The sequence below is a fragment of the Somniosus microcephalus genome, chromosome 31 (assembly GCF_052327205.1).
Source record: "Somniosus microcephalus isolate GS21.2 chromosome 31, FLI_Smic_1.0, whole genome shotgun sequence".
Taxonomy (NCBI): Eukaryota; Metazoa; Chordata; class Chondrichthyes; order Squaliformes; family Somniosidae; genus Somniosus; species Somniosus microcephalus.
The window spans coordinates 8,779,597-8,807,455 of NC_141017.1; the positions used below are offsets into that span (position 1 = coordinate 8,779,597).

At 48.0% G+C, this 27,859-nt stretch overlaps 1 protein-coding gene across 1 annotated transcript; it reads right to left on the reverse strand.

The window, feature by feature from the left end:
- Nucleotides 1-27,859, reverse strand: LOC147097563 (uncharacterized). Its single transcript, XM_085971405.1, has 9 exons — nucleotides 27,790-27,859; nucleotides 24,970-25,041; nucleotides 24,321-24,395; nucleotides 15,544-15,618; nucleotides 14,210-14,281; nucleotides 12,720-12,794; nucleotides 9,686-9,760; nucleotides 131-205; nucleotides 1-65 (listed from the first exon to the last, which is right to left on the reverse strand). Exons 2-9 carry the CDS (start codon nucleotides 25,034-25,036, stop codon nucleotides 1-3), a joined length of 579 nt encoding a protein of 192 aa, XP_085827531.1. The 5' UTR covers nucleotides 25,037-25,041; nucleotides 27,790-27,859.

Below are 27,859 nucleotides of genomic sequence, written 5' to 3' on the forward strand. Positions count from 1 at the left end.
TTAGAACCAACTGTTGGAGAGAGCAGTGCTTGGCTCACGTTGACTCTGGAACAGCAACTGGTCCTCTGAAAATATAAAGATAACTGTTTGAGGTGGAGAAGACATCTTTTGTTTGGCATTGAACACTTACCTTTATTGTCCATCTTTGAAAGTTCCATGTTGAAACCAGCCAGGGAGTCAGTTATTTCACTGAACATCTGGGTAACTGAAACAGAAGTGAAGCTTTCGCTCAAATTCACAGACAAATGTAAGTTTCCCACCAGGTTCCTTGTGGGGTATTTTGTAGTTTCCCTGGATGTTTGGGCTGAGCTGCAAGAAGAGGCTGATTCCACATGCAGCACAATGTTTAAATATTGTTGGTTACTATTAAATACTAGCCTACTGGTGAATGTATCTTTAGTGATGTGTCCTAATTAGAGTGTTACCGTGGTTTTGGCCCCTCTTTTATAGGCAACCAGTTCCCATGGTCCTGATAGGCACCGATTCCACCTCCAGCAAGGAGTCAGCACCTTCTGGTGAGGAGGGGAGTGGACACAATTGACAGACAATGGCCCAGAAATTCGGGTCCCCACGGGTGAGTACGCGCTGGTTACTCACGCGTAGGCCCAACGAAAGTGCCGGTTTCGTGCATGCACTGCGCATGCGCGGGAAACCGGAACTTCCGTTCCCTTAAAGGAAGGGGTTCACGGGTCGAACACGTGCGCCGGAGAGGCAGCGCGTGCGCCTGGAACTTCCGTTTTTTTTGCAGGTTTCTCCGGGAGGGTAGGTCTCCAGCAGCTACGCTTTTAAAAAGCAGTCGCAAGGCCTGCTTTTAACAAGGTAAGTGGTGAATTAAGTAAAATTAAAACATTTTTTCCACAGGTTTATTATTTTTAAATACTTTAAAGAAAGGTAAGTTTATTTTTAGCCCTGTTAGAAACTGTAATTAATGTTTTCAAAAATTTAAATTATTGTTTAAAATGGTTATTTTATGTAATTTATAGTTATTTTAAAAATGTGATGTTTTTTTCAAATGTATTTGAAGTTTTAGTGATGTTTTGGGGCTTATAGTATTTATAGTTTTGACAGCTCTTCCTGTCAAATTTATGAATGGGCATTCCCTGCTACCATTGGCTCTCCATGGCCCACTTGATCCCAGGGGACGCTTCAAACTAACTGCGTCCCTGGGATACGCAAGCACTGCACGCCGGCAGTTGGAGGAGGCTCAGGATCGGAATCCCACGCGGGCCCACAGCGCAACGGCCGGCGCGCTAGGTAAGTGCAGGTCAGGGTCTTGCACCCGCGGGAAGCCCCCGACCCAAATTTCTGGGCCAATAACTGGTGGGAAGATTGTAAGAGGAGCAGATTGAAGAATCACAGAATGATACAACACAGAATTAGGCCATTCGGCCCATCCTGCCTATGCCAGAGCTCTCCAATTAGTCCCGCTCCCCCCCTGATCTTTCCCCACAGCCCCGCAATTTTTTCCTTTTCAAATATATATCCAATTCCCTTTTGAAAGTTACGACTGAATCTGCCTCCACCGCCCATTCAGGCAGCGGGTTCCAGATCAGAACCGAGCTTGATGCAAAGTGTGATTTCCTCCATTCTTTCTCTGGGAGGGTCTCAGCAGCTTCAATTGGCCCAAGAGAATTTCCCCACTGCCCATGATTTCAGCTCTCCTTAGTTTAGCTGCTCTTTCAGGACACGTCACCTACAAAAGTTAGTGGTTTCCCTGCTTCTTTATTTCTACCAGCCCTGCGCTATGGATAGCGAGCTGGCAATAAAACAGAAAACAGAGAGTAGGGGTTAAAGGTAGTTACTCAGAATGGAAAAACTGGGAAGTGGTGTTCCACAAGGATCGGTGCTGGGACCACTGTTGGTCACATTTGCATATAGGATTTGGACTCGGGAATCGGAAGAACAATCTCAAAATTTGTGGCTGACACCAAATTGAGGCAACAAAATTCAACAAGATGTTAATAAACTTTCTGAATGGGCGTGGAATTGGCAAATGAATTTCAATATTGATAAGTGTGACGTGGTACATTTTGGTCGGGGGAATTAGAAGGCCACATACAGCGTGGAAAATAAGGGCTGGATTTTCCGAGGGGTCAGCGGGTGCGATTGGTGGCGGGTCGGGTGGGAAAGTGTTTTTTTTCCCCAGCAAGTCGGGACCCCGCTCTGAATCCGCCGCCACACGCCTTTACCAAAGTTCGGGTCTGCCAGCACTGAGCAGACCCGACATGCAGCGGCAGGAGGAGGCAATTAAAATCATTAGTGGTTTGTTTACAGCCACTTATCAATGGTTTTTCCCCAGCTTTTTGGATTTGACAAGTCGCCCACCAGTCCAAAGATGTGCGGGTTAGGTTGATTGGCTATGATAAAAATTGGCCCTCAGTGTTAGGGGGGATTAAATACGGGGATAGGGCTTGGGTGGGATGGCTGTCGGTGTAGGGACCGGGTGCTAGGGTTTGGATGATCAGCCATGATCTCGTTGAATGGCGGAGCAGGCTCGAAGGGCCGAATGGCCTACTCCTGCTCCTATCTTCTATGTTTCTATGTTTCTATGTTTCCCGCTGTGCCTAGACCTCGTCTGTGAAGCTGAGGTGGGAGCTCAGTGGCCATTGAATCAGCTGATGAGTTGACAGCTTCAAATGTCAAGTCAAAGCGCCCAGCTGATTGAGATATGTTCCCTTAACCACTAGCTTCTCTAAACTGCATTTCCACTACAGATTCAGAATGCTGCAAGTCTTTACACAAGTCTCCATCCAGTCTGACCTCATTGTCTCTCCCACCATTGACAGGTCACTTCTGTCATTTCTACTTCACCTACCATCTATTCCATCAGCATGGGTGCCCTTGAAACTCTCTCACCTTGGTCCTCAGAATCCCATCACGATCAGCCCCAACACCAGCAGCACCAGGCACACCAGCAGCACCAACAACAACACCGACCTTCTCCGCAATCAACTGATGCTGCACAGGACACAGGGTATCAGCACCCGACCATATTGCTGCCCTAGAGGCCAGGGATGGCCTCACCATGGCCAGATATACCTCACTTGATGCTGTACACCCTGGCTGCCACATGATGTGCCAGGTTGGCACCACCCCACACCAACACCATAAAGCATCCCTATAATGTCCAAGCCATTCCTTTCACACCCATCACCATTGCAGGGGGTACCGTTATGTCTCACCATTCACTACAACTCACTAAGCCACTTCCAAAGGGGCACACAGATCTGTCCAAGAATGAAGTGTGGAAAATAAAGGTTTCAATGTTTGACACCACATTAACAGAAACTTTACATGAACATTGCATAAAACACCCAAGTGCCTACCCTTGTGTGTTGTTAGTTGGTATGATTGCATTAGGATGAGGGTGAGTGTGAGGGGTGGCTGGTGAGATGGGGAAGTGATAATGTAGTTAGAGAGGGATGGGTGGAGGTGCAAGGTAAGTTGGTGTGGGTAAGGATGTGCAGGAGTAGGGTAGAGAAGGCAGAGTGATGGGGATGTGATGAGAGGCACAGCAGGATGAGGTTGAGTGTGGCTTTGTATTAACATTTCCTGATCTATTGAGATCATTGAAACATTTGCAGCATTACACCCAGGTCCTCCTGACCACATCCCTGCTTGTGCCCTCCTCTGCAATGTGCAACCAGGCTGTGTTGGTCTCCTGCGGAGTCTCTTCCGCCCATGGGAGGGAAGAGGACCTTCTTGCGTGCTGTGACTCCCTCCATAAGCATATGGAGTGAGTCATGGGAGAGCCTGTATGCAGCCTTGCACCTCTGTGCAGTGCTTGCAGCACCTCAATGCTGTAGAACACAGACAGCACAAATGTCAAAGTAAATTTGACCATGGTCCCTTTAAGGGAACCGGCTGATGACGCGTCATCAAATAACGTCACCAGACCCGTTTCCTCGAATTGGCTGGTAAACGCGCTGGGCAGGCTTAACAAGCCCAATCAGGGGAAAGTCATGTCGGAGGCCGGGTTTGGGCCAGCAGCGGGGTCGGGACCCGTTACCGACAGCGCCCGCCACGGTCCCGCCGAGGTTCATAAAATCGCGGCCTAAGAGTCTAAATGAGGTAGAGGCGCAAAGGGATCTGGGATACAGATTCACAATCATTAAAAGTAGCAGGGCAGGTTAACAAGGCCATAACAAGTGCAAACTGAGCACTAGGGTTTATTTCTAGGGGAGACAGAATTGAAAAGCAGTGAAGTTATGTCAAACTTATATAGAACCTTGGTTAGACCGCACTTAGAATACAGCGCACAGTCCTGGTCTCCACATTAAAAATGGATATAGAGGCACTGGAGAAAGTGCAAAAAAGATTTACAAGGATGACACCAGAACTGAGAGGGCTCAACTATCCAGAAAGGCTAGGGCCCTTTTCTCTAGGGAAGAGAAGACTGAGAGGTGAACATTATTTAAGACAGGTGAGAGAGAAACCATGAAATTATAAACCTGTTAGTCTAACATCTGTTGTGGGGAAGTTATTGGAATCTATAATTAAGGACAGAGTGACTGAGCACTTAGAGAATAATTCTAAAACAGAAATAATTAGTTAAAAAAGGAAATGAATCCTTAATTTTCTGTAACTGTTTTGAGCTGATTAGAGAGAGCCAGCATGGATTTGTAAAGGGTAGGTCATGTCTAACGAATCTAATTGAATATTTTGAGGAAGTAACTAAAGTAGTAGACAGGGGAATATCTATGGATGTAGTTTATATGAACATCAAGAAGGCATTTGATAAGGTTCCACATGGAATTGAAGGCAAATTATTGAGCTGGTTAGGAGATTGGTGAGGCAGTAGAAGACAGAGAGTAGGGATAGTGGGTATGTACACGAATTGGAAGGAAGTGACTAGCGGTGTCCACAAGGATCTGTGCTGGGGCCTCAAATATTCACTATATTTATTAATGACTTAGATAACACAATAGAGAACCATATATCCAAGTTTGTCGATGACAAAAAGCTAGGTGATATAGTAAGTAGGTTAGAAGGGAGCATAAAATTACAAAGAGACATTGATAGTGACGGGGCGAAACTGTGGCAGATGGATTTCAACACAGGTATGTGCGAGGTCATCTATTTTGGAACAAAAAAGGATCGATCCGAGTACTTTTTAAATGGTGAAAAGCTAGGAACTGTGGGGGTCCGAAGAGACTTCGGGGTCCATGTTCACAGATCACTAAAGTGTTGTGGTCAGGTACAAAAAAAATCAAAAAGACGATGGAATGCTAGACTTTATAACGAGAGGGCTGGAGTATAAAGGGGAGGACGTATTGCTGCAGCGATACAAAGCCCTGGTTAGACCACATCTGGAGTATGGTGTACAGTCTGGGCACCGCACCTGAAGGGATATATTGGCCTCACAAGGAGTGCAGCGCAGATCCACCAGAATGTTACCAGGGCTCCAAGGGTTAAAGTATGAGGAGAGATTATATAAACTGGGCTTGTATTCCCTGCAATATAGAAGGTTAAGGGGTGTTTTGACTGAGGATTTTAGGATTTTGAAAGGAATTGATGGGGGAGATGGAGAGAGCCTTTTTCCATTGGTGGAGGAGTCTAGGACAAGGGGACATAACCTTAAAGTCAGAGCCAGGCCATTCAGGAGAGAAGTTAGGAAACACTTTTTATGCAAAGGGAGGTAGAAGTAGTAGATGCTAGTTCAACTAATAATTTTAAATCTGAGAGCGATAGATTTTTGTTAGCTGTGGGTATGAAGGGATATGGAGCAAAGACGGGTGGATGAATTGAGGAAAAAGGTCAGCCGTGATCTCACTGAATGGCAGAACAGGCTTGAGGGGCTGAATGGCCTCCTCCTGTTCCTATATCCTGATAGAGATCCTTAAAGTTATGAAGGGGTTCAATAGGATAGACGTAGAGAAGATGATTCCACTTGTGGGAGAGATCACTTGTGGCAGCACGGTGGCATAGTGGTTAGCACTGTTGCCTCACAGCGCCAGGGACCCGGGTTCGAATCCGGCCTCGGGTGACTGTCTGTGTGGAGTTTGCACATTCTCCCTGTGTTTGTGTGGGTTTCCTCCGGGTGCTCCGGTTTCCTCCCACAGTCCAAAGATGTGCGGGTTAGGATGATTGGCTATGATAAATTGACCCTTAGTGTTAGGGGGATTAAATATGTGGGGTTACGGGGATAGGGTGGGATATGTGTTGGTGTAGGGGTTACGGGGATCGGGTGGGATATGTGTCGGTGCAGGCTCGATGGGCCGAAATGGCCTCTATCTGCACTGTGGGGTTTCTGTGATTCTGTGTGAGATCAGAACTAGGGGCCATAAATATAAGATAGTCACTAATAAATCTAATAAGGAATTCAGGAGAAACTTCTTTACCCAGAGAGTGGTGAGAATGTGGAACTCGCTGCCACATTCAATTCAATTCAATTTTATTTGCCATATGTACTAGTACAATGAAATGTTTACTCCCCGTAGGGACACGTCAGCTATTTTTACAGCACCGTGTGGTTGAGGTGAACAGCGTAGATGTATTTTATTGGAAGCTAGATAAACATGAGGGAGAAGGGAATAGAGGGTTATGCTGACAGGGTGAGATGAAGTAGGGTGGGAGGAGGCTTGAGTGGAGCAGAAACACCGGCACGGACCAGTTGTGTCGAATGGCCTGTTTCTGTGCTGTAAAATTCTATGCAATTCTATGCACTAGAACCAATTTTGAGGAAGAGAAGAAGATTACGAACGTACAAAAACGTGAACAGGATGAGAAAGGATCTGGCCCATTGATTCTCACCCTATCCATTGCCCAGTGTAATCTCCTGCCCCTCAGGTCCCCAACTGCCCGTGATGCTAACTCCTGACATAGAGGAACAAAGTGTGGCCAATTTCAGGAAACAATCTGGAAAATTCATCCCGAACTCCCTAAGGAAATAAAGCAAGATTCATAACAAGCACTTAACTAACTACGCTCTCAGCCCCAATCTATGCAATGACCTTCAGAACATTAGACCACGCAGGACTGGAAAAGGCCTTTCCATCCATCAGGCCAATCCCAAAGATCGCGTACTTCCTACCCCATGTCATCTCTCTCAGCCTTTAATTGTGCCGAGATTGTTTCGGAATGACTCTTTGAAGCAGCACCTGGCCATCTGTTTGAGTTGAAGACGTGAAGATCTCCCTGACTCACTCGACGCTTACTGATATTCAGCTGTGAGAGCTTGGTCCTGAGATCAGCCTGTCAGGGTTTCACTTCCTCCAACATCCCAGTCACTGAAAGGGGAACCACACTTCAGATCACGCGGCACTGTTTGTGCTGTGAGGTCACTGTTACCATCTTTTTATATCTACATTAAGAACCTTCTTAGAATTATAATCATATGTAGAGGTCTCCCAGTAAACTCTGACAGACTGTTTCATGAAAAACGCAGAGCACGAACATCTCAGCCTAGCAGCATACCAACAACTGGACAACCAGGAACACTACAGACAGTTACCCGCAGATCCAAGCAAAGAACACACCCGCCAACTCAACAGACTGATCAAGACCTTCGATCCAGACCTTCAGAGCATCCTACGCGCTCTCATCCCATGTACTCCCCGCGTGGGAGACTTCTACTGCCTCCCAAAGATACACAAAGCCAAAACACCCGGACGTCCTATCGTATCAGGCAACGGAACCCTGTATGAAAACCTCTCTGGATACATCGAGGGCATCCTGAAACCCATCGTACAGGGAACCCTCAGCTTCTGTCGCGACACTACAGACTTCTTACAGAAACTCAGCACCCACGGACCAGTTGAACCAGGAACACTCCTCGCCACGATGGACGTCTCGGCACTCTACACCAGTATCCCCCACGATGACGGCATCGCTGCGACAGCCTCAGTACTCAACACCAACAACAGCCAATCTCCAGACGCCATCCTACAACTCATCCGCTTCATCTTTGACCACAATGCCTTCACCTTCGACAACCAGTTCTTTACCCAAACACACAGAACAGCCATGGGGGCCAAATTCGCAACCCAATACGCCAACATCTTCATGCACAAGTTTGAGCAAGACTTCTTCACTGCACAGGACCTCCAACCAACGCTATACACCAGATACATCAACGACATTTTCTTCCTATGGACCCACGGCGAAGAATCACTGAAAAGACTACACGATGACATTAACAAGTTCCATCCCACCATCAAACTCACCATGGACTTCTCCTCAGAATCGGTTTCATTCTTGGACACATGAATCTCCAACAAAGACGGACACCTCAGCACTTCACTCTACCACAAGCCCACGGACAACCTCACGATGCTCCACTTCTCCAGCTTCCACCCTAACCACGTTAAAGAAGCCATCCCCTATGGACAAGCCCTGCGAATACACAGGATCTGCTCAGACGAGGAGGAACGCGATGGACACCTACAGACGCTGAAAGACGCCCTCATAAGAACGGGATATGATGCTCAACTCGTCGATCGATAGTTCCGATGGGCCACAGCGAAAAATCGCATAGACCTCCTCAGAAGGCAAACACGGGACACAACCAACAGAGTACCCTTCGTCGTCCAGTACATCCCCGGAGCAGGGAAACTATGCCATGTTCTCCGCAGCCTTCAACATGTCATCGATGATGATGAGCACCTCGCTAAGGCCATCCCCACGCCTCCACTACTCGCCTTCAAACAGCCGCCTAACCTCAAACAGACCATCATTCGCAGCAAATTACCCAGCTTTCAGGAGAACAGCGACCACGCCACCACACAACCCTGCTATGGCAACTTCTGCAAGACATGCCAGATCATCAACACAGATACCATCAGCACACGTGAGGACACCACCCACAAGGTACATGGTACATACTCATGTGTCTCGGCCAACGTTGTCTACCTCATACGTTGCAGGAAAGGATGCCCCGGAGCATGGTACATCGGCGAGACCATGCAGACACTGCGACAACGGATAAACGGACACCGCACAACAATCACCAGGCAGGAGTGTTCCCTTGCAGTTGGGGAACACTTCAGCAGTCAAGGACATTCAGCCTTCGATCTTCGGGTAAGCATTCTCCAAAGCGGCCTTCGAGACACACGACAACGCAAAATCATCGAGCAGAAACTGATAGCCAAGTTCCGCACTCATGAGGATGGCCTCAACCGGGATCTTGGGTTCATGTCACGCTACATGTAACCCCACCTGATGTAGAGTCATCCAGACGCGAGTCGTCGTTGGCTTGTTCTCTCTGCACAGATGCGGCTGGACCTGCTGTGATTTCCAGCAAAGTTTTTTGTTTTTTTTCTGTTTTTCATACAGACCCCAGCATCTGCAACATGTGACCCCACCTCATTGTTCTTTGATGTAATGTTTTCCTGACTGACTTGTTTGGACACCATTCACACCTTTGATTGCTGTGATTATCTCTCTGCCGAGGTGTGATAAAGGGCAGTTAGAAAGATTACCTATAATCATCTGGCAGTTTTCTCTGACTATATATGCTGTGCCTATATGCTTCTCTTCACTTCACCTGACGAAGGAGCAGTGCTCCGAAAGCTTGTGATTTCAAATAAAGCTGTTGGACTATAATCTGGTGTTGTGTGACTTCCTACATTGGTCTAATTATAGAATAGGCTACACAATTTGAGGGGGTCAGAATCTGATACAGTGCAGGGACCTGTTAAGAGCTGGAAACACAAAAAAGATGGTTCTGGTAATTATTAGCACTTACCCTTACTCTTCATGTGTGCAAATTCCATCTTGATAACAGCCTTTGAGTTCCTTATTTCTCTGAACATCTGTGTAACTGAAATGGAGGCAAAAATGTAGCTCTCATCCCTGGCAAATGTATTTTCCCCATCACTTGATTTATTTTTGGGTGAAATTTGTCAGATAGGTTACAGTACGGTGAAGGGACACTTGTTACACAGGCCACACCACAGATAGAATCATTGGGTCCTGTTAAACATTGTAATCAACAGTTCAATGTCTGCACTACATCTGCAATTAGAAAGTAGTATTGATCATTAAATCTCTCTGTGGCTCCACACGCTATTCAGGGAGCAGTTCTGTGTTGGAGACCTGGAAGGACCCAGGTTCAATGTCTGGTCTTTGCTCAGTTAGCTGATCTCAGCGAGGTGGCGAGAGGTCCACTACCACTGGCCTGAGCATCCCTCAGTAAGGCGAGAGGAAATTGGCCCAGGTTCCTGTCTCTGATCACTGTGACACAGTGGCTGCTTTTGGTGCATATATCATAGTATTGTAGCGATTCGTGTGCATCGCCACTAAATAATCGAGTTCGACTTCGACGAACTATAAATAAGTTGTTTATTTACAGGAACAGGTTAAATACAACAGGTAAGGTAGCAGGTAAGATGGCTGACTGTAGGAGCACTGTGGTGTAGGTCTTTCCCCAGCGGGGACGCCACGAGGACTAACTAGAAGTTTCTGAACTCAACTGCTAGCTGGTTCCGAGCTCAACTGCCAGCAGGTTCCGAACTCAACTGCTAGCAGGTTCCGAGCTCTACTGCTAGAAGGTTCCAAGCTCTGACGTCATGACGTCATCACGCAGAGTACAGGAATGAAGCCTGAGTGCAGTAACAGATACATTTAAAGGTAAGTTAAAGGGAATTATGTATCTCAATGTAAGGGACAACCGGTGGTACCGCCACAGTGATACAGCACAGAAGGAGGCCATTCGGCCCGTCGTGTCTGTGCTTGCTCTTTGAAAGAGCTCTCCAATTAATCCCACTCCCCTTGCTCTTTCTACACAGCCCTGTAAAAATGTTTCCCTTCAAGTATTTATCCAATTCCCTTTTGAAAGTTACTATTGAATCTGCTTCCACCACCCTTTCATATATCTTTGTAGAATAGGTTACGATCCACCATATATGTGGGTGCTGGTTGGAAACAGACACAAACTTGTCCGAGGGGCATACTGCAGTCACATTGCCGGTCACTGACAAGGCACCAACATGAATTATTAGCACTGGGATGAGGTACTGTTGGGAACTCAGTGCTGTAGAATTGTATCCGAACAAGGGGTGCACACTTCAGGAAAGGTGAGAAAATTGATGAAGAACAAGTCGCAAGAGCAGAAACACCTGTTCTTAGGTCCCAAGGTAGATGGAGGGAAGGATTGGTTGTGGTGTAGCTGTTTCTCCTTCCATGCTCAACTCCTGCTCCTCCTGACTCCACATTGAGGCAGGTCCGGGGGGGGGCTTCCTGCCCATTAGTGCTGAATGTTGCTGTGCGCGGTCAGCGTGTGGTGAGTGAAGCGCTGGGGTGATCGATATTGGAAAACGGGTCCTTCAAGAAGCACAGGACCCTGGTTTAAATCAATTATTCTGTAGTTAAAATGTTCCGGATGAGCAGTCCTGACATCAGCGCAGGCACCTTATCCAATATGGCGGGCACTGCACGTCCGATCGGAAATGCTCGCCTGCTTCCTGCCCACCATGTTGGATGCTTGGCACCTGAAAAATGAGCACTGTGCGGCCTAATTTCTCAGCCGATGAATTAACTTAGTCTCTGCCTGTGCCAGGCTGACAGCTGAGATGAACACAAGCGCAGTCAGTATAAGCGGAGTGTTGGGAACTCCTGGCCAAAGGCACTGTACACAACCACTATCCCTGCCCTCTCACAGACCCAACACACGCATACACTCCAGAGGAGTGGGAGGACTCCTAAAAATCAACATTTCATTGTGCAGTACACACGTCTGCTGCATATATGACAAATAAAATTGAATTGAATTGAGGAGCGGTCAATCCAAATGGCCACCTCAGAAGGCTTGGAACTTGAATGGCTTGGTCCATTGATCTTTGTTGAATGGTCCTCCTGACGGGTCTCTATCTCCACCTTGCTCTGTGGAGCAAATATTAGCCAGACTATAACGTTAATATCCTACAGCTTGCAGACACAGTGAGCAGTAACTGACCTTAACCCTGTGTGTGTTGTTTGGCCAGCAAGAACCAAATAAATAATCTAACGTCCCCAATGTGCGAGTTAGGTTGATTGGCTATGACAAATTGACCCTTAGTGTTAGGGGGATTAAATACGTGGGGTTACGGGGATAGGGTGGGATATGTGTTGGTGTAGGGGTTACGGGGATCGGGTGGGATATGTGTCGGTGCAGGCTCGATGGGCCGAAATGGCCTCTATCTGCACTGTGGGGTTCCTGTGATTCTGTGATTCTGTGAATAATGCTTCACAGCAACATTCTCTGTCATACTTCGTACCGATCAAAGTCCCTGCTTCTAACTGCATGAACTTTCATCACTTGGACTACATTCAAATTCAGCGATGAAAGGAGAAAGGACTATGGGGAGATCAATGTGGGGTTTTCTCACTATCAGGCTGGGCCAGTCTGCAACAAGACTCCATTTACAAAAGCAATGCAATCCTTTCTATGAATGAAGAAAGCAGGTGAAGGGCCAAAGCCATCGTGTAGGAGATGACACGGTTGAAAAGAGTGGGATAAATCGAGGAACAGCAATTCGATGGCATGAAGTTCGGAGACCAAAAGCCTTTAATTGTGGAAGGAGGGTAAAATTGAAAGAGGTATTGAAATCCAGGGAAAGAATGAGTTAGCGTGTGAGGTGGTGCAATGCGCGGCCATTCAAACACAGCCAAGATTGTTCGGGCAAGGACAAGATTGTCCCCTGCTGACTCTGTGCAAAAGCACCAGATCCTTCAAAAAAAAGTACAAAGAACTGTTTGAGTTGGAGACACAAAGAACTGTTTGATGAGTGTTCAACACTTACTGTTGCTGTTCATCTGTGAAAGTTCCATGTTGAAACCAGCCTGTGAGATTCTCATTTCATTGAACATTTGTATAACTGAAACAGAAGCAAAGCTTTAGCTGAAGTCCCAGGAAAAATATCGTTTCCCATCATTAATTTGTGGTACAAAATATTCCAAAAATTGCCAGCACAGGCACAATGGGCTGAATGGCCTCCTTCTGTGCTGTATGATTCTTTGAAAAAAAATAGTGTTAACGTTTAGGCTGACTGGGAAAGGAGCCCCAGGAAGCAGAGGGACACTGTCTCTGACTCCTTCCCCATACAGGGAATCACCAGCAGGCCTGTCAACCAAACCCACTGGCCCCTCACCTCGTGCCGTGCCCATGATTACAAATGTCCTCACCACAATGAGTGTGATTATTTGTTGGGCCACTTGAGATGAGATAACAAATTGTTTAGCATCCCTGGTCATTGGGGCGAGCTCGTCAGTGCCTGACTCAGTAACATCCACAATAACGCTTCTCGAAGGACCCTCCAGCTCCGCTCCTTCTCACCGCTGCCGCTTGTGGCTTTTTAATGTGAATTCACGTTGTTTTACAAGCACAACACTCAAACATCTGCGTCCAGGCTACATTCTCCATAACAGCTTAGAGTGAGCCCGTCTGTAGTCACATACCAGCGTATCCCAGCAGAGTGGGACTTTATGCTGTCACGTAACAGCATATCCCAGCAGAATGGGACCTCCCACTGTCACATAACAGCACACTCCAGCAGAGTGGGACTTTATGCTGTCACGTAACAGTATACCCCAGCAGGGTGGTACCTTCCGCTGTCACATAACAACGTATCCCAGCAGAGTGGGACCTCCCGCTGTTACATAACAGTGTATCCCAGAAGAGTGGGACTTTATGCTGTCACGTAACAGTATAACCCAGCAGAGTGGGCCTTCCTGCAGTCACATAACAGCTTACTCCACCAGAGTGGTACCTCCCACTGTCACATAATGACATAACCCATCAGAGTGGGCTCTTCTGCTGCCATATAACAGCTTATCCCAGCAGAGTGGGACCTCCCGCTGTCACATAACAGTGTAACCCAGCAGAGTGGGCTCTCCTGCTGTCACATAACAACTTATTCCAGCAGAGTAGGACCTCCTACAGTCACATAACAGCATAACCCAGCAGAATGGGACCGTCTGCTGTCACATAACAGCATACCCCCGTGAGTGGGACCTCCCACTGTCACATAACAGCATAACCCAGCAGAATGGGACCATCTGCTGTCACATAACAGCGTACCCCAGCGAGTGGGACCTGCCTTCTGCCCATTTTTCCTACAAGGTTCCCTTCATTCCCGAGAAGAGACCGTGGGTTGGTGTCGGCCCCCTGATCTCTTCCAACGCTGCAGGAGCACCAGTTGTTGGGAAGAACCAGGACTGTCTCAGGTGGAGCTCAGAAGCTCCGTCCTCTGAGTTGGCGACGCAGCGATCTCTGACAGTCGTTAACACTTACTGTGCTTCAGCTGTGAAAGCTCAGCCCTGAAATCAGCAAGTGAGCTCCTCGCTTCCTCCGACATTCCTGTCACTGCAAGTAAAACATAAAAAAGCAAGCAAGGCACTGGGGTTCATTTCTAGAGGGATAGAATTGAAAAGCAGAGAAGCTGAACTTATATCGAACTTTGGTTAGACCACACTTGGAGCACTGTGCACAGTTCTGGTCTCCAGATTATAAAAAGGAAATTTCAGCACTGGAGAAGGTGCAAAAAAGATTTAAAAGGATGAGAGGATACAACTATCAGGAAAGATTGAACAGGCTGGGGCTCTTTTCTCTAGAAAAGAGAAGGCTGAGGGGTGACCTGATCGAGGTCTTTGAAATTATGAAAGAGTTTGATAGGGTAGATGTAGAGAAGATGTTTCCACTTGTGAGGAAGGCCAGAACTAGGGGCCATCAATATAAGCTAATAAATCCAATAAGGAATTCAGGAGAAACCGCTTTACTCAGAGAGTGGTTCGAATGTGGAACTCATTACCATAGGGAGTAGTTGAGGCGAACAGCAGAGAAACATTTAAAGGGAAGCTGGATAAACACATGAGGGAGAAATGACTAGAAGGAAATGATGATGGGTGAGATGAAGAGGGGTGGGAGGAGGCTCATGTGGAGCATAAACACTGGCATGAACCAGTTGGGCAAAATGGCCTGTTTCTGTGCTATAGATTCTATGTCAGAAAGTTGTTTCCACTTGACTCTGAGTCAGAAGGTTGTGGGTTCAAGTTCCACTCCAGGGGCATGTGCACATAAATCTAGGCTGACACTCCAGTGCAGTGCTGAGGGAGTGCTGCACTGTCAGAGATACTGGCTTTTGGATGAGACGTTAAACCGAGGTCCCGTCCGCTCTCCCAGGTGGGCGTAAAAGATCCCATGGCCCTATTTCGAAGAAGAGCAGGGGAGTTCTCCCCGGTGTCCTGGGGTCAATACTTATCCCTCAACCAACATAACAAAAACAGATGATCTGGTCATTATCACATTGCTGGTTATGGGAGCTTGCTGCGCGCAAACTGGCTGCCGCATTTCCCACATTACAACAGTGACTACAGTTCAAAAGTACTTCATTGGCTGTAAAGCACTTTGAGATGTCTGGTGGTTGTGAAAGGCGCTATAGAAATGCAAGTCTTTCTTTCTTCTAGTCTTTCCTCATAGGACAACCCTCTCATCCCAGGAACCAGTTTGGTGAACCTTCGCTGCACTCCCTCCAGGGCAAGTATATCCTTCCTTCGGTACTCCAGGTGTGTCTCACCAAGGCTCTACATAATTGTAGATTGTAATTCTGATTGATATTTCACACTTACTGTTACTGCTCATGTGTGAGACTTCCATGTGGAGATCAGTCTGGGAGTTGACGATCTCACTGAACATCTGTGTAACTGAAACAGAAGCAAAGCTTCAGCTCTGCTGCCAATTAAACATGCTTTTGACAACCGTTATATTGAAGGAAAATGGCCAGGGCTTAAACTTGTGGTGTTGTGGCCCTGATAAAAAGGTCGACCCGAGATCTATCCAGACCAGTTGGATTTCTCTGTTGCTCAAATAGCAGTGGATTGTGGGTGAAAGTTACTGCTGATGGGTTCTTGGATCAGGTACGTGTGCAATGGAACAACTCAAACCCTCCCAAGGTACTACACCAACCAGCTAATACATAAAGAGGCAAGGAGCTCACACACTGGGTATCGTTACAGGCTCAGCTGGCTCTGCAATGTTAACTGTCAAATACTGGCGAAGATCCAGCTGGATACTTCGCCCAGTCTGGTCAATACAGACTTTATATGAAGTGCCCACTCCCAGGGGCAGCCTGGCTACAGCACTGTAACACCAACATCTGTGCAATGGCACTTTCCATGGTGAGTAGCTCATTCAGAAAGTGTGAAGTCAGTCACAACCCTTATCCAGTGTGTACGTTCACACCTTTAACTCCCATCCATTGATAGAATAGACTGAGATGGTATTGTTTCACTGTTTTACCAAAGGCCCTCCTTCCGTGAACAAAATAATCTCCACTCTACACAGGGCAGTGACCCTTAGGTAAGGTCCAGGATGGGGGGGGGGCGTGGCAGGTAGGATCGGGCAATAATGGGGGTGATTACCAGGACTGTGGAGTTGGGGGGAATCCTTCTGACTCCATGCAAAGGCTTTTTACAAAACCAAATAATTTTTTTTTAAACTCACCTTTAGCTGGCTGAAAGATCCTCAGGGGGTCAGTGGTCGGGCCACCCCTGCTGATTTTGGAGAGGGGTCCTTCAACATGTGTTAGGCCCCCTCATTAAGATATTAACCTAATACCTGTTCTAGGCCGGGACGCCTAAAAATTGTACCCATGAATTTAACAATGGGACCAACCCCTGCACAGATTGAGCACAGGCCGTCCCACTGCTAAATTGGTAAGCATTGCACCCATTTTAAGCTCAAATAACATGTTCAATGTTATAAATCTCATCATTCATCAAGAAACTACTCGTGAAATAACGCTGGACAGCCAGCTGGTGGCGCCGTCCAAGGAGTATAAATACTCGGGCGTCGGCCCCAGGTAGCCAGGGACATTTTGTAAGACAAGGAACTAGTGTAGTACAACTAGACTTCCATGTTCTGAAACAAGTTGATTAAAGCCTTGCTTTATGCTCAAACCAAGTGCGTAGTGAGTTTTATTATGTCATTCAACACATACCAATTATGACCCCTATGTCCCATTATATGTTTTGTTCACGAGCGATGCTACAAGAATTCCCCTATGTTATAATACAATGTGTGTACAACACCCCGGGTATAACAAAAAACAGTTCATCCTTTGACTGACAGTCAGCAATCCCATGGGCGTTCTGCTAGAGCACTCCGTCCGTCCCTCGTGTTCCGTCCCTTGGGCCGATCCTAACTCAAGTCTCACACCTGACCGTCTGAAAAATTGAACTGAGTGGTTCGAGTTGGGGATATAGATATCACGCAGGGCGGCCGAGTAAACTAGCAAATGCTGATTGATAAATCTGGCACTGTCCCCGAAAAACTGACAACGACCCTGAGGTGAAAACAGATATTTGCACGAGGCTTTGTAATTTAAGAATCGGTGTACACATTCCTTCACCTGATTTGTCAGAAAAAAAAGTGCTGAAGTACATGAGTGGCTGAAGGGGAGATCCCAGTGTGGGAGAGTTAGTGTTAGGGTTAGAGTTAGGGTTATGGTTAGGGTTAGTGTTAGCGTTAGGGTTAGGGGTGGCTATATTCAGTGTGGAAGGGTTAGGGTTAGGGTTAGGGGTTAAGGTTAGAGTTAGGGTCAGAGTTAGGGTTAGGGTTAGGGGTGGCCATATTCTGTGTGGAAGGGTTAGGGTTACAGTTACGGTTAGGGTTAGGGTTGGGTTAGGTTCAGGGGTGGCTATATTCAGTGTGGAAGAGTTAGGGTTAGGGTTAGAGTTAGAGTTAGGGTTAGAGGTGGCTATATTCAGCGTGGAAGGGTTAGGGTTAGGGTTACGGTTAGGTGTATTTGTAGATGGACTGCAGGATACTCAGGAACGTTTAGAATGTTTATATTAAAAATGATACATTGTTAGAGCCCGCTCCCCTCTGAGTCTGCAGGATTAGTGTTAGGGTTAGGGTTAGGTTTAGGTTTAGGGGTGGGTGCATTTAGGGTTAGGGTTAGGGTTCGGTGTATTCGTAGATGGACTGCAGGGTTAGGATTAGGTTTAGGGTTAGGGTTAGGGTTAGGGGTGGGTGCATTTAGGGTTAGGGTTAGGGTTAGGTTTAGGGTTAGGGTTAGGGTTAGGGTTCAGTGTATTTGTAGATGGACTGCAGGATACTCAGGAACGTTTAGAATGTTTATATTAAAAATGATATATTGTTGGAGCCCACTTGCCTCTGAGTCAGAAGGCTGTGGGCTGAAGTCCCATGCCAGAGACCTGAGCACAATTTCCAGGCTGACACTCCCAGTGCGGTACTGAGGGAGTGCTGCACTGTCATAGGTACCGTCTTTCGGGTGAGACATCTACCCTCAAAGATCCCATGGCACTATTTCAAAGAAGAGCAGGGGAGTTGTCCCCGGTGTCCTGGCCAATATTTATCCCTCAACCAACATCACTAAAACTGATTTTCTGGTCATTATCACATTGCTGTTTGTGGGAGCTTGCTGTGTGCAATTTTGACTTCCGCATTTCCAACATTGCAACGGTGACTATGCTTCAAAAGTTGTCTGTAAAACGCTTTGCGACATCCTGTGGTCGTGAAAGGCGCCATAGAAATGCAAGTTATTTACTTATTTCAATCAAAAAAAAGTGACATTTGGCTTTTCAACAGATCAGACCATCACTTCCCAAAGAGTTACCACAACGATCACTCTCGCACCTCCAAACCCTCCTCCTCCCATTTCACAGAGGCATGCAACCACCTCTATACCCCATTCAACTCCCCGTCCTTTCACACACTAGGCAGCGCTACCCTCCCCCTCTGGAGAGGTGCAACATTCCCAAAGGCCAGTGCATCTGTCAAGGCCCATTTACTTCTGATTTTGGTGCAGCTGATCATTAACACGGCCCGGGCACACTCCTGGCACTGTCCTTCCCCCCTGCCAGGGCCTCCCACTGGGCAATGGGGGAGGAAACAGGGGCGTCTGAGAGGTCAGCGGCTGTGGTCCTAGCCATCTGTCTCGGGGCCTCCTGGCTCCTGTTGGAGAGCAGAAAACAGCACCAAGGTCCAAAGATCTTGTTGGATGACTTAAAAAAAATGACCTCCTTACAAAGAACATAAGAGCATACGAATTAGGAGCAGGAGTAGGCCATAAGGCCCCTCGAGCCTGCTCCGCCATTCAATAAGATCATGGCTGATCTTCTACATCAACAGCACTTTCCCGCCCTGGTCCTCTTTGGCCGGCTCCTGGGCTCCCCCTGATCCTCTGATCTGAAGGGAATCCAGGGGCAAGTTTCACCTCCAGCTTCTTGGGATCCCCCTGTGCATGGACGGCAGGAGGACCGGGAGCCCCTCCAGCCACCTCAGTACCCGGGCAATGCTGGCCTGCGCCGACTGCCCAGGTTTGTTCACTTTAGAAAAGCCCCAGAAATTCCAGCGTAACGTAAAGCTGGCGAAGACTGATGGAATACAGCATTCTGCCCCGTTTCCTCTCTCGTGCTTGGGGGGCGAGCATCCCTCAGGCACGAGAGGAAAACTGGCCCTACTTTCTCCTCCTCCAACACCTCCAGTTCAAACTGACATCTTCTCTGCCCTCCTTTCAATCTGGCACCCTTCTTCCATTCTCCCATTCAAGGCATGGCTTTTCTCCCTCCAACCGCTCATTTCAACCTCGCTTTGCTTTGTCCCCCAACCCAGTTCAAGCCATGCCCCAATTCAAGGTGGCACTCTATTCCACCTCCAACCCCTTCAGTTCATGCTAGACCATTTCATCCCATAGAGTCATAGAGTCATAGAGTTTTACAGCACAGAAAGAGGCCCTTCGGCCCATCGTGTCTGCGCCGCCCATCCATCCCTGTCCAGTCTAATCCCATTTTCCAGCATTTGGTCCATAGCCTTGTATGCATTGGCATTCCAAGTGCTCATCCAAATGCTTCTTGAATGTTGTGAGGGTTCCTGCCTCTACCACCCTTTTGGGCATTGAGTTCCACATTCCAACCACCCTCTGGGTGAAAAAGTTCCTCCTCAAATCCCCTCTAAATCTCCTGCCCCTTACCCTGAATCTATGCCCCCTTGTTATTGACCCCCCTACTAAGGGGAAAAGTTCCTCTTTGTCTACTCTATCTATGCCCCTCATCATTTTGTATGCCTCAATCAGGTCCCCCCTCAGCCTTCTTTGCTCCAAGGAAAACAACCCCAGCCTGTTTAGTCTTTCTTCATAGCTGAGGCGCTCCATCCCAGGTAACATCCTGGTGAATCTTCTCTGCACCCTCTCCAAAGCAATCACATCCTTCCTATAGTGAGGCGACCAGAACTGCACACAGTACTCCAGCTGTGGCCTCACCAGCGTTTTGTACAGCTCCATCATAACCTCCCTGCTCTTATATTCTATGCCTCGGCTAATGAAGGCAAGTATCCCATATGCCTTTTTAACCACCTTATCTACCTGTTCCGCTGCCTTCAGGGATCTATGTACATGTACACCAAGGTCCCTCTGACCCTCTGTACTTCCTAGGGTCCTACCACTCATTGTGTATTCCCTTGCCTTATTTGTCCGTCCAAAATGCATCACCTCGCACTTTTCAGGGTTAAATTCCATTTGCCACTTTTCCGCCCATCTGACCAACCCGTTTATATCGTCCTGTAGCCTGAGGCTTTCCTCCTCGCAATTGACCACCCCACCAATTTTCGTGTCATCTGCGAACTTGCTGATCATACCTTTTACATTCTCTTCCAAATCATTTATGTAGATCACAAACAACAAGGGACCCAGCACCGATCCCTGAGGTACCCCACTGGACACAGGCTTCCAGTCACAAAAGCAACCTTCGACCATCACCCTCTGCCTCCTGCCACTCAGCCAGTTTAGGATCCAACGCGCCAAGGCACCCTGGATCCCATGGGCTCTTACCTTCTTGACCAGTCTCCTATGCGGGACTTTGTCCAAGGCTTTACTGAAGTCCATGTAAACCACATCCACAGCATTTCCCTCATCCACCCCCCTAGTCACCCCCTCGAAAAATTCAATCAGATTTGTCAGACATGATTTACCCTTGACAAAGCCATGCTGACTATCCCCGATTAACCCTTGCCTCTCCAAGTGGAGACTAATTTTGTCCCTCAGAATTTTTTCCAATAATTTCCCTACCACAGATGTTAGGCTCACTGGCCTGTAATTCCCTGGTTTATCCCTGCTACCCTTCTTGAATAATGGTACTACATTAGCTGTTCTCCAGTCCTCTGGTACATCCCCTGTGGCCAGAGAGGTTCTGAAAATTTGTGTCAGAGCCCCTGCAATCTCCTCCTTTGCCTCCCACAGCAGCCTGGGATACATCTCGTCCGGGCCTGGGGATTTATCCACTTTTTGGCCTGCTAAAACCGCTAGCACCTCCTCCCTCTCGATGCTAATATGTTCAAGTATGTCACAGTCCCCTTGCCCGATTTCTATGTCTGCATCGTCTTTCTCCATAGTGAACACAGATGCAAAAAATTCATTTAAAACCCCGCCTACATCATCTGGCTCTACACACAGATTGCCACTTTGGTCCCTAATGGGCCCTACCCTTTCCCTGGTTATCCTCTTGCCCTTAATATACTTATAAAACATCTTAGGATTTTCCTTTATTTTGCTCGCCAGTGTTATTTCATGGCCCCTCCTCGCCCTCCTAATTTCTTTTTTAAGCATGCCCCTGCACTTTTTATACTCCTCTAGGGCTTCTTCCGTCTTTAGTCTTTTGTAACTGCCAAAAGCCCCCCTTTTATTTCTAATGCATTTTTGTATATCCCTTGTCATCCAAGGTTCCCTTTGCTTGTTGGTCCCACCCTTGACCTTTACAGGAACATGTTGGCGCTGTACTCTCTCTATTTCCTTTCTGAAAGTCTCCCACTGTTTTGATGTGGATTTTCCTATAGGTAGCTGCTCCCAGTCCACTTTGGCCAGATCCTGCCTTATCATATTAAAATCGGCCTTCCCCCAATTTAGAACCCTTATTTCCGGGCCGTCTTTGTCTTTTTCCATGACCACCTTAAATCTCACCGAATTATGGTCACTGTCGCCAAAACGCTCTCCTACTGATACTTCCACCACTTGCCCGGCTACATTCCCCAGGATTAGGTCCAGTGCCGCCCCCTCTCTTGTAGGATTTTCTACATGTTGGCTCAAAAAGCTCTCCTGGATGCACTTTAAGAATTCTGCGCCCTCTAAGCCTTTCACACTCTGACTATCCCAATTTATATTGGGGAAGTTGAAATCCCCCACTATTATTACCCTATTATTTTCGCACTTCTCTGAGATTTGCCTACATATCTGTTCCTCTATCTCCCCCTGACTGTTTGGGGGCCTATAGTACACTCCCAGCAAAGTGCTTGCCCCCTTTTTGTTTTTAAGTTCTACCCATATGGCCTCATTAGAGGAACCCACTAATATATCGTCCCTCCTTACAGCAGTAATTGACTCCTTAATTAATATTGCAACACCCCCTCCCCTTTTACACCCCCCTCTGTCTCGCCTGAAGATTCTATACCCCGGAATATTGAGCTGCCAGTCCTGACCCTCCCTCAACCATGTCTCCGTGATAGCAACAATATCGTACTCCCATGTGTTCAACAACAACTTCAGTTCATCCACCTTATTTGCAAGACTCCTTGCATTAAAATAAATGCCTTCCAGCCCTGCCATATTCCCTTTTGCCTTCACATATTTGCTCTGCCTTCCCAGCTGACTTGTTTTTTCCTCTGTATTTGGCTGTAAATCACCCCCCACTATAGCTCCACTCTGTACCCCATCCCCCTGCCAAGTTAGTTTAAACCCCCCCCAGCAGTGCTAGCAAACCTCCCCGCAAGGATATTGGTTCCCCTCTGGTTCAGGTGTAAACCGTCCGACTTGTACAAGTCCCACCTTTCCCAGAAGCAGACCCAGTGATCCAGGAAACTAAAGCCCTCCCCCCTGCACCATCCCTTTAGCCACGCATTCATCTGTTCTATCTTTCTATTCCTATACCCACTAGCACGTGGCACGGGGAGTAATCCAGAGATTACAACCTTTGAGGTCCTGCTCTTTAATCCTTCACCTAGCTCCTTAAATTCTTGCTGCAGGACCTCATCCCTCTTTTTACCTATGTCGTTGGTACCAATGTGGACCACGACCTCTGGCTGGTCACCCTCCCCCTCCAGAATGCCCTGCAGCCGCTCAGTGATATCCTTGACCCTGGCACCAGGGAGGCAACAAACCATCCTGGATTCACGTCTACGGCCACAGAAACGCCTATCTGTTCCCCTTACTATAGAATCCCCTACCACTATTGCTCTCCCACTCTTTTTCCCCCCTTCCTGGGCAGCAGGAGCACCCCCAGTGCCAGCAAGTTGGCTGCTGCTGCCTTCCCCCGGTGAGTCATCCCCCTCAACAGTATCCAAAGCGGTATACTTGTTTGAGAGGGGAATGGTCACAGGGGTCTCCTGCACTACCTGCCTGCTTCTATTGCTCCGCCTGGTGGTCACCCATTTCCTGTCTTCCTGTGCAGCCCTTCCCTGCGGTGTGACCAACTCACTAAACGTGCTATCCACGACCCTCTCAGCATCGTGAATGCTCAACAACCCATCCACCCGCAGCTCCAGCGCCTCAATGCGGTCTGCTAGTAGCTGCAGATGGATGCATCTCTGGCACACGTGGTCATCAGGGGCACCGGGGTCCCTGAATTCCCACATAGAGCAAGAGGAGCATATCACGGGGCTGGGCTCACCTGGCATGACCTTCCCTTTACTTAATTTAAATTAATTTACTACCACCAATTAAAAATATCTCTAAGGCGCTTGTATAGTCTACCAACAGTCCCTGCTACACCAGAAAAGACCCTAGTAACTATAAACTACAGAGTTAAAGTTTAAAAAAGAGAAATAATCACCAACCAATCACTTACCTGCTCCCTGGTGACGTCACACTCTGATTACTTTTTACCTCTCTCCTCTGCTGTTGATTTGGTATGCCTCACCTCGCACTGCCGCCGATTTGAATCTGCCGCCGCTTTTAACTGCCGCCGGTCACTGCCCCTTCACAGGTCCGATGCTCTGTTGGCATTCTCCATCTGTACTCGCTCTGTTAATGCTGCCGCTCTCCTTCCCAGCTTCTCCACTTTGCCCCCCCCCCGCCCCCGCCAAATACCATTCCCACATTCTGCTGCTCCCTTTCCCCCTTCCCTTCCCTTCACTGCCAACCATTCCTGCTTCCTTCTCCCGTCAACACCACTCCAACCAAGTGCTGCTGCTGCTGGGAATGTGAACGCTTGTTCTCGCTATTCCCGTCTAAGGTACAGACTGGGCAGGAGTCCCTCCATTAGCGACAGAGCTCGGGCCGGAGTGGGACTAATGGGCAAAGGGCCCCAGCCCTGTCTGGAAACACAGACACACGGACCGAGCCCCCAAAGCACTGTGGGAAAGACCGCTGAATCTCCCACTGGGGTTCAACACTTACTGTTATTCTTCATCTGTGAAAGGCCCACTTTGAGTTCAGTTTGAGAGTTCTTTATTTCGACGAAGCTCTGTGGGACTAAGGCAAAATTAAAGCTGTAGTTCTCACCCCAGTGGGATGGACATCTCTCTGTCATTGCATTTCAAGAACATTTGGCCCCCAAAAATGCGCAGCCAGCTTGGCAGACTCACCAGGCACATCTCGTCAAAAGTGGCGGAAATGGGACCTCCCTGGGCGTCCAGGTGGGGGTTAAGGCCCGGACCCCTGAAGATGAGGGGCCCAGAAATAATCGGGAGGGGGAGTTTGAAGCATTTCCAGGGTCTTTGGCGGGAGTTGCTGTAAGGCACCAGCTCCTCGAGGTTTCTCCTCCTGACCACGTAAACTTTATTGGGGTCAGCGATGGAGGTCCACGGCGAGCTCAATCTCAGCATATCTGCCACCCCATGGGTTTCCGGGGCCTTTGTGTATCTGGCCAGCACGCACTTTGCACCAAACTACAGCCAATAGTAGGCCGGCCTACTCTTCCACATTTGGCAAGTCTTTTATCACAGGACCTGGAGAGGACGACTCTCTGGTGAGGCGCCTGACCTCGTGAAGAAGTACGGAGAGCTGTTTGAGCTGGAGACCCAAAGATCCCCTGCTCAACACTTACCGTTAGTCAGCTGTGAAAGTCCGGCCCTGAATTCAGCGTGCGAGATCCTTGCTTCACCGGACATCATTGTAACTGAAAGTGAAAGCACACTTTAAATCCTGAGCCAGTATTTGGAGCAGACCATTTTCACAGCGTGTTTATTGGGAGGGGCTGCTTTGCTAACTATGCTCTCCCATCTTTTGCCCATGTAGGGAAACTGTGAGGGCACGAGCCACGATTGTCTGTCCATTGATGGTGATGTAAGGAGGATTGTGGGCTTCACACTGTGTTTTCATGAGATGCATTGCTGGACTCGACAAAACTCTGCAATCCTGCCCTTGAAACTATGTTGATACTCTTTACATCTTCTTTCTTAGATTTGTAACAATCATATAACGAACCATTCAACCCAACAATAAATCTTGGAACTAGTCTGAATTTGTGTCCTACAACAGCAACTTGTATTTATATAGTGCCTTTAACAGTAAAACGTCCCAAGGCGTGTCACAGGAGCGTTATCAAACAAAAATTTGACATATAAGGAGAAATTAGGGCAGGTGACCAAAAACTTGGTCAAAGAGGCAGGTTTCAAGGAGTGTCTTAAAGGAGTGAGAGGGAGGTAGTGAGGCAGAGAGGTTTAGGGAGGGAATTCCGGAGCTTAGGGCCCAGGCAACAGAAGGCACGGCCACCAAAGGTTGAGCGATTATAATCAGGGATGCCCAAGAGGGCAGAATTAGAGGAGCGCAGATATCTTGGCGGGGTGGGAGGGGGGGGTGGTTCTGGGGCTGGAGGAGATTACAGAGCTAGGAAGGGACGAGGCTATGGAGGGATTTGAACACAAGGATGAGAATTTTAAAATTGAGGCGCTGCTTAACCGGGAGCCAATGTAGGTCAGCGAGCACAGGGGTGATGGGTGAACGGGATTTGGTGCGAGTTAGGACACGGGCAGCCGAGTTTTGGATCACCTCAAGTTTACATAGGGTGGAATGTGGGAGGCTGGCCAGGAGTGCGTTGGAATAGTCAAGTCTAGAGGTAACAAAGGCATGGATGAGGGTTTCAGCAGCGGATGAGCTGAGGCAAGGGTGGAGACGGGCGATGTTACAGAGGTGGAAATAGGCGGTCTTAGTTATGGTGCGGATATGTGGTCGGAAGCTCATTTCAGGGTCAAATATGACACCAAGGTTGTGAACAGTGTGGCTCAGCCTCAGACAGATGTTAGAGAGAGGGATGGAGTCAGTGGCGAGGGAACGGAGTTTGTGGCGGGGACCGAAAACAATGGCTTCGGCCTTCCCAATATTTAATTGGAGAACATTTCTGCTCATCCAGAACTGGATGTCGGACAAGCAGTCTGACAATTTAGAGACCGTGGAGGGGTCGAGAGAAGTGGTGGTGAGGTAGAGCTGGGTGTCGTCAGCGTACATGTGGAAACTGACGCTGTGTTTTTGGATGATGTCACCAAGGGGCAACATGTAGATGAGAAATAGGAGGGGGCCAAGGATAGATCCTTGGGGGACACCAGAGGTAACGATGCGGGAGTGGGAAGAGAAGCCGTTGCAGGTGATTTTCTGGCTATGATTAGATAGATAAGAATGGAACCAGGCGAGTGCAGTCCCACCCAGCTGGACGACGGTGGAGAGGCATTGAAGGATGGAGTGATCAACCATGTCAAAGGCTTCAGACAGTTTGAGAAGGACGAGGAGGGATAGTTTACCTTTGTCACAGTCACAAAGGATGTAATTTGTGACTTTGATGAGAACTGTTTCGGTACTGTGGCAAGGGGCAGAAACTGGATTGGAGGGATTCAAACATGGAGTTCCGGGAAAGATGGGCATGGAATTGGGAGGTGACAACACGTTCAAGGACTTTGGAGAGGAAAGGGAGGTTGGAGATGGGGCGGTAGTTTGCAAGGATGGCGGGGTCAAGGTTTGGTATTTTGAGGAGAGGGGTGATGATGGTAGATTTGAGGGAGGGGGGGACTGTACCTGAGGAGAGAGAACCGTTAACAATATCCGCTAACATTGGAGCCAGAAAAGGAAGTTGGGTGGTCAGCAGTTTGGTGGGAATAGGGTCGAGGGAGCAGGAGGTGGGTCTCATGGACAAGATGAGCATGGAGAGGTCATGAGGGGAGATCGGAGAGAAACTGGAGAAAGATGTGAGTTCAGGGCTAGGGTAGGGGGGAAACTTAGAGGAAGTTTGGCCCAGTGAGCTAGAGGAAGGAAGGGAAGTGGCAGAGGCAGCTGGACAGATGGTCTCAATCTCAGAGACAAAGAAGTCCATGAGCTCCTCACACTTGTTGCTGGAGGTGAGGGTGGAGGAGACAGGGGAGAGGGGTTTAAGAAGACGGTTTGCAGTAGAGAAAAGAGGCCAGGGGTTATCGGTTATCTTTGCATTCCAGAATGATCCTGGAGTAGTGAGCAATTTTGACAGACGAGAGCAGGACCCGATAATTCTTCATGTGGTCCAGCCAGGTCTGGCGGTGAATGGCTAAACCAGTTGTCCACCATATCCGTTCAAGACTGCGTCCCTTGGACTTAAGGCAGCGAAGATGAGGGCCGTACTAGGGGGAACGGCCAGAGTGAGAGAGGGTAATTGTTTTAATAGGGACTAGGGCATCAAAGGTGGTGGTGAGGGTGTGATTGAGCAGATCGGTCGCTGCAGAAATATCATGGTGAATGGAGGGCCAGAGGCTGGACAGTTGGGATTTCATAAGTGCAGTTGTAAGACAGTAATTCAGTGAGTCTATGATCACTTTTAATTTCATTCCAGAACAGGGAGAGATTAATTATGTAAAAGGATGGCGAGATGCATGTTATTACTTCATTATTATTACTTAATACTCACTGTTCCTCGCTATCTGAGAAAGTTCCACCTCCAAATGATTCTGTGTATTCCATATTTCAGTGAACTTCTG

Coding starts and splice junctions, on each gene's coding strand:
- LOC147097563 (XM_085971405.1), bottom strand. CDS start 25,036: ATGATGTCCGGTGAAGCAAGGATCTCGCACGCTGAATTCAGGGCCGGA. Junction 12,795..14,209: donor GCTTTCACAGCTGAAGCACA/GTAAGTGTTAAC, acceptor CTTCTGTTTCAG/TTATACAAATGTTCAATGAA. Junction 9,761..12,719: donor TTCACAGATGAACAGCAACA/GTAAGTGTTGAA, acceptor CCTCCATTTCAG/TTACACAGATGTTCAGAGAA.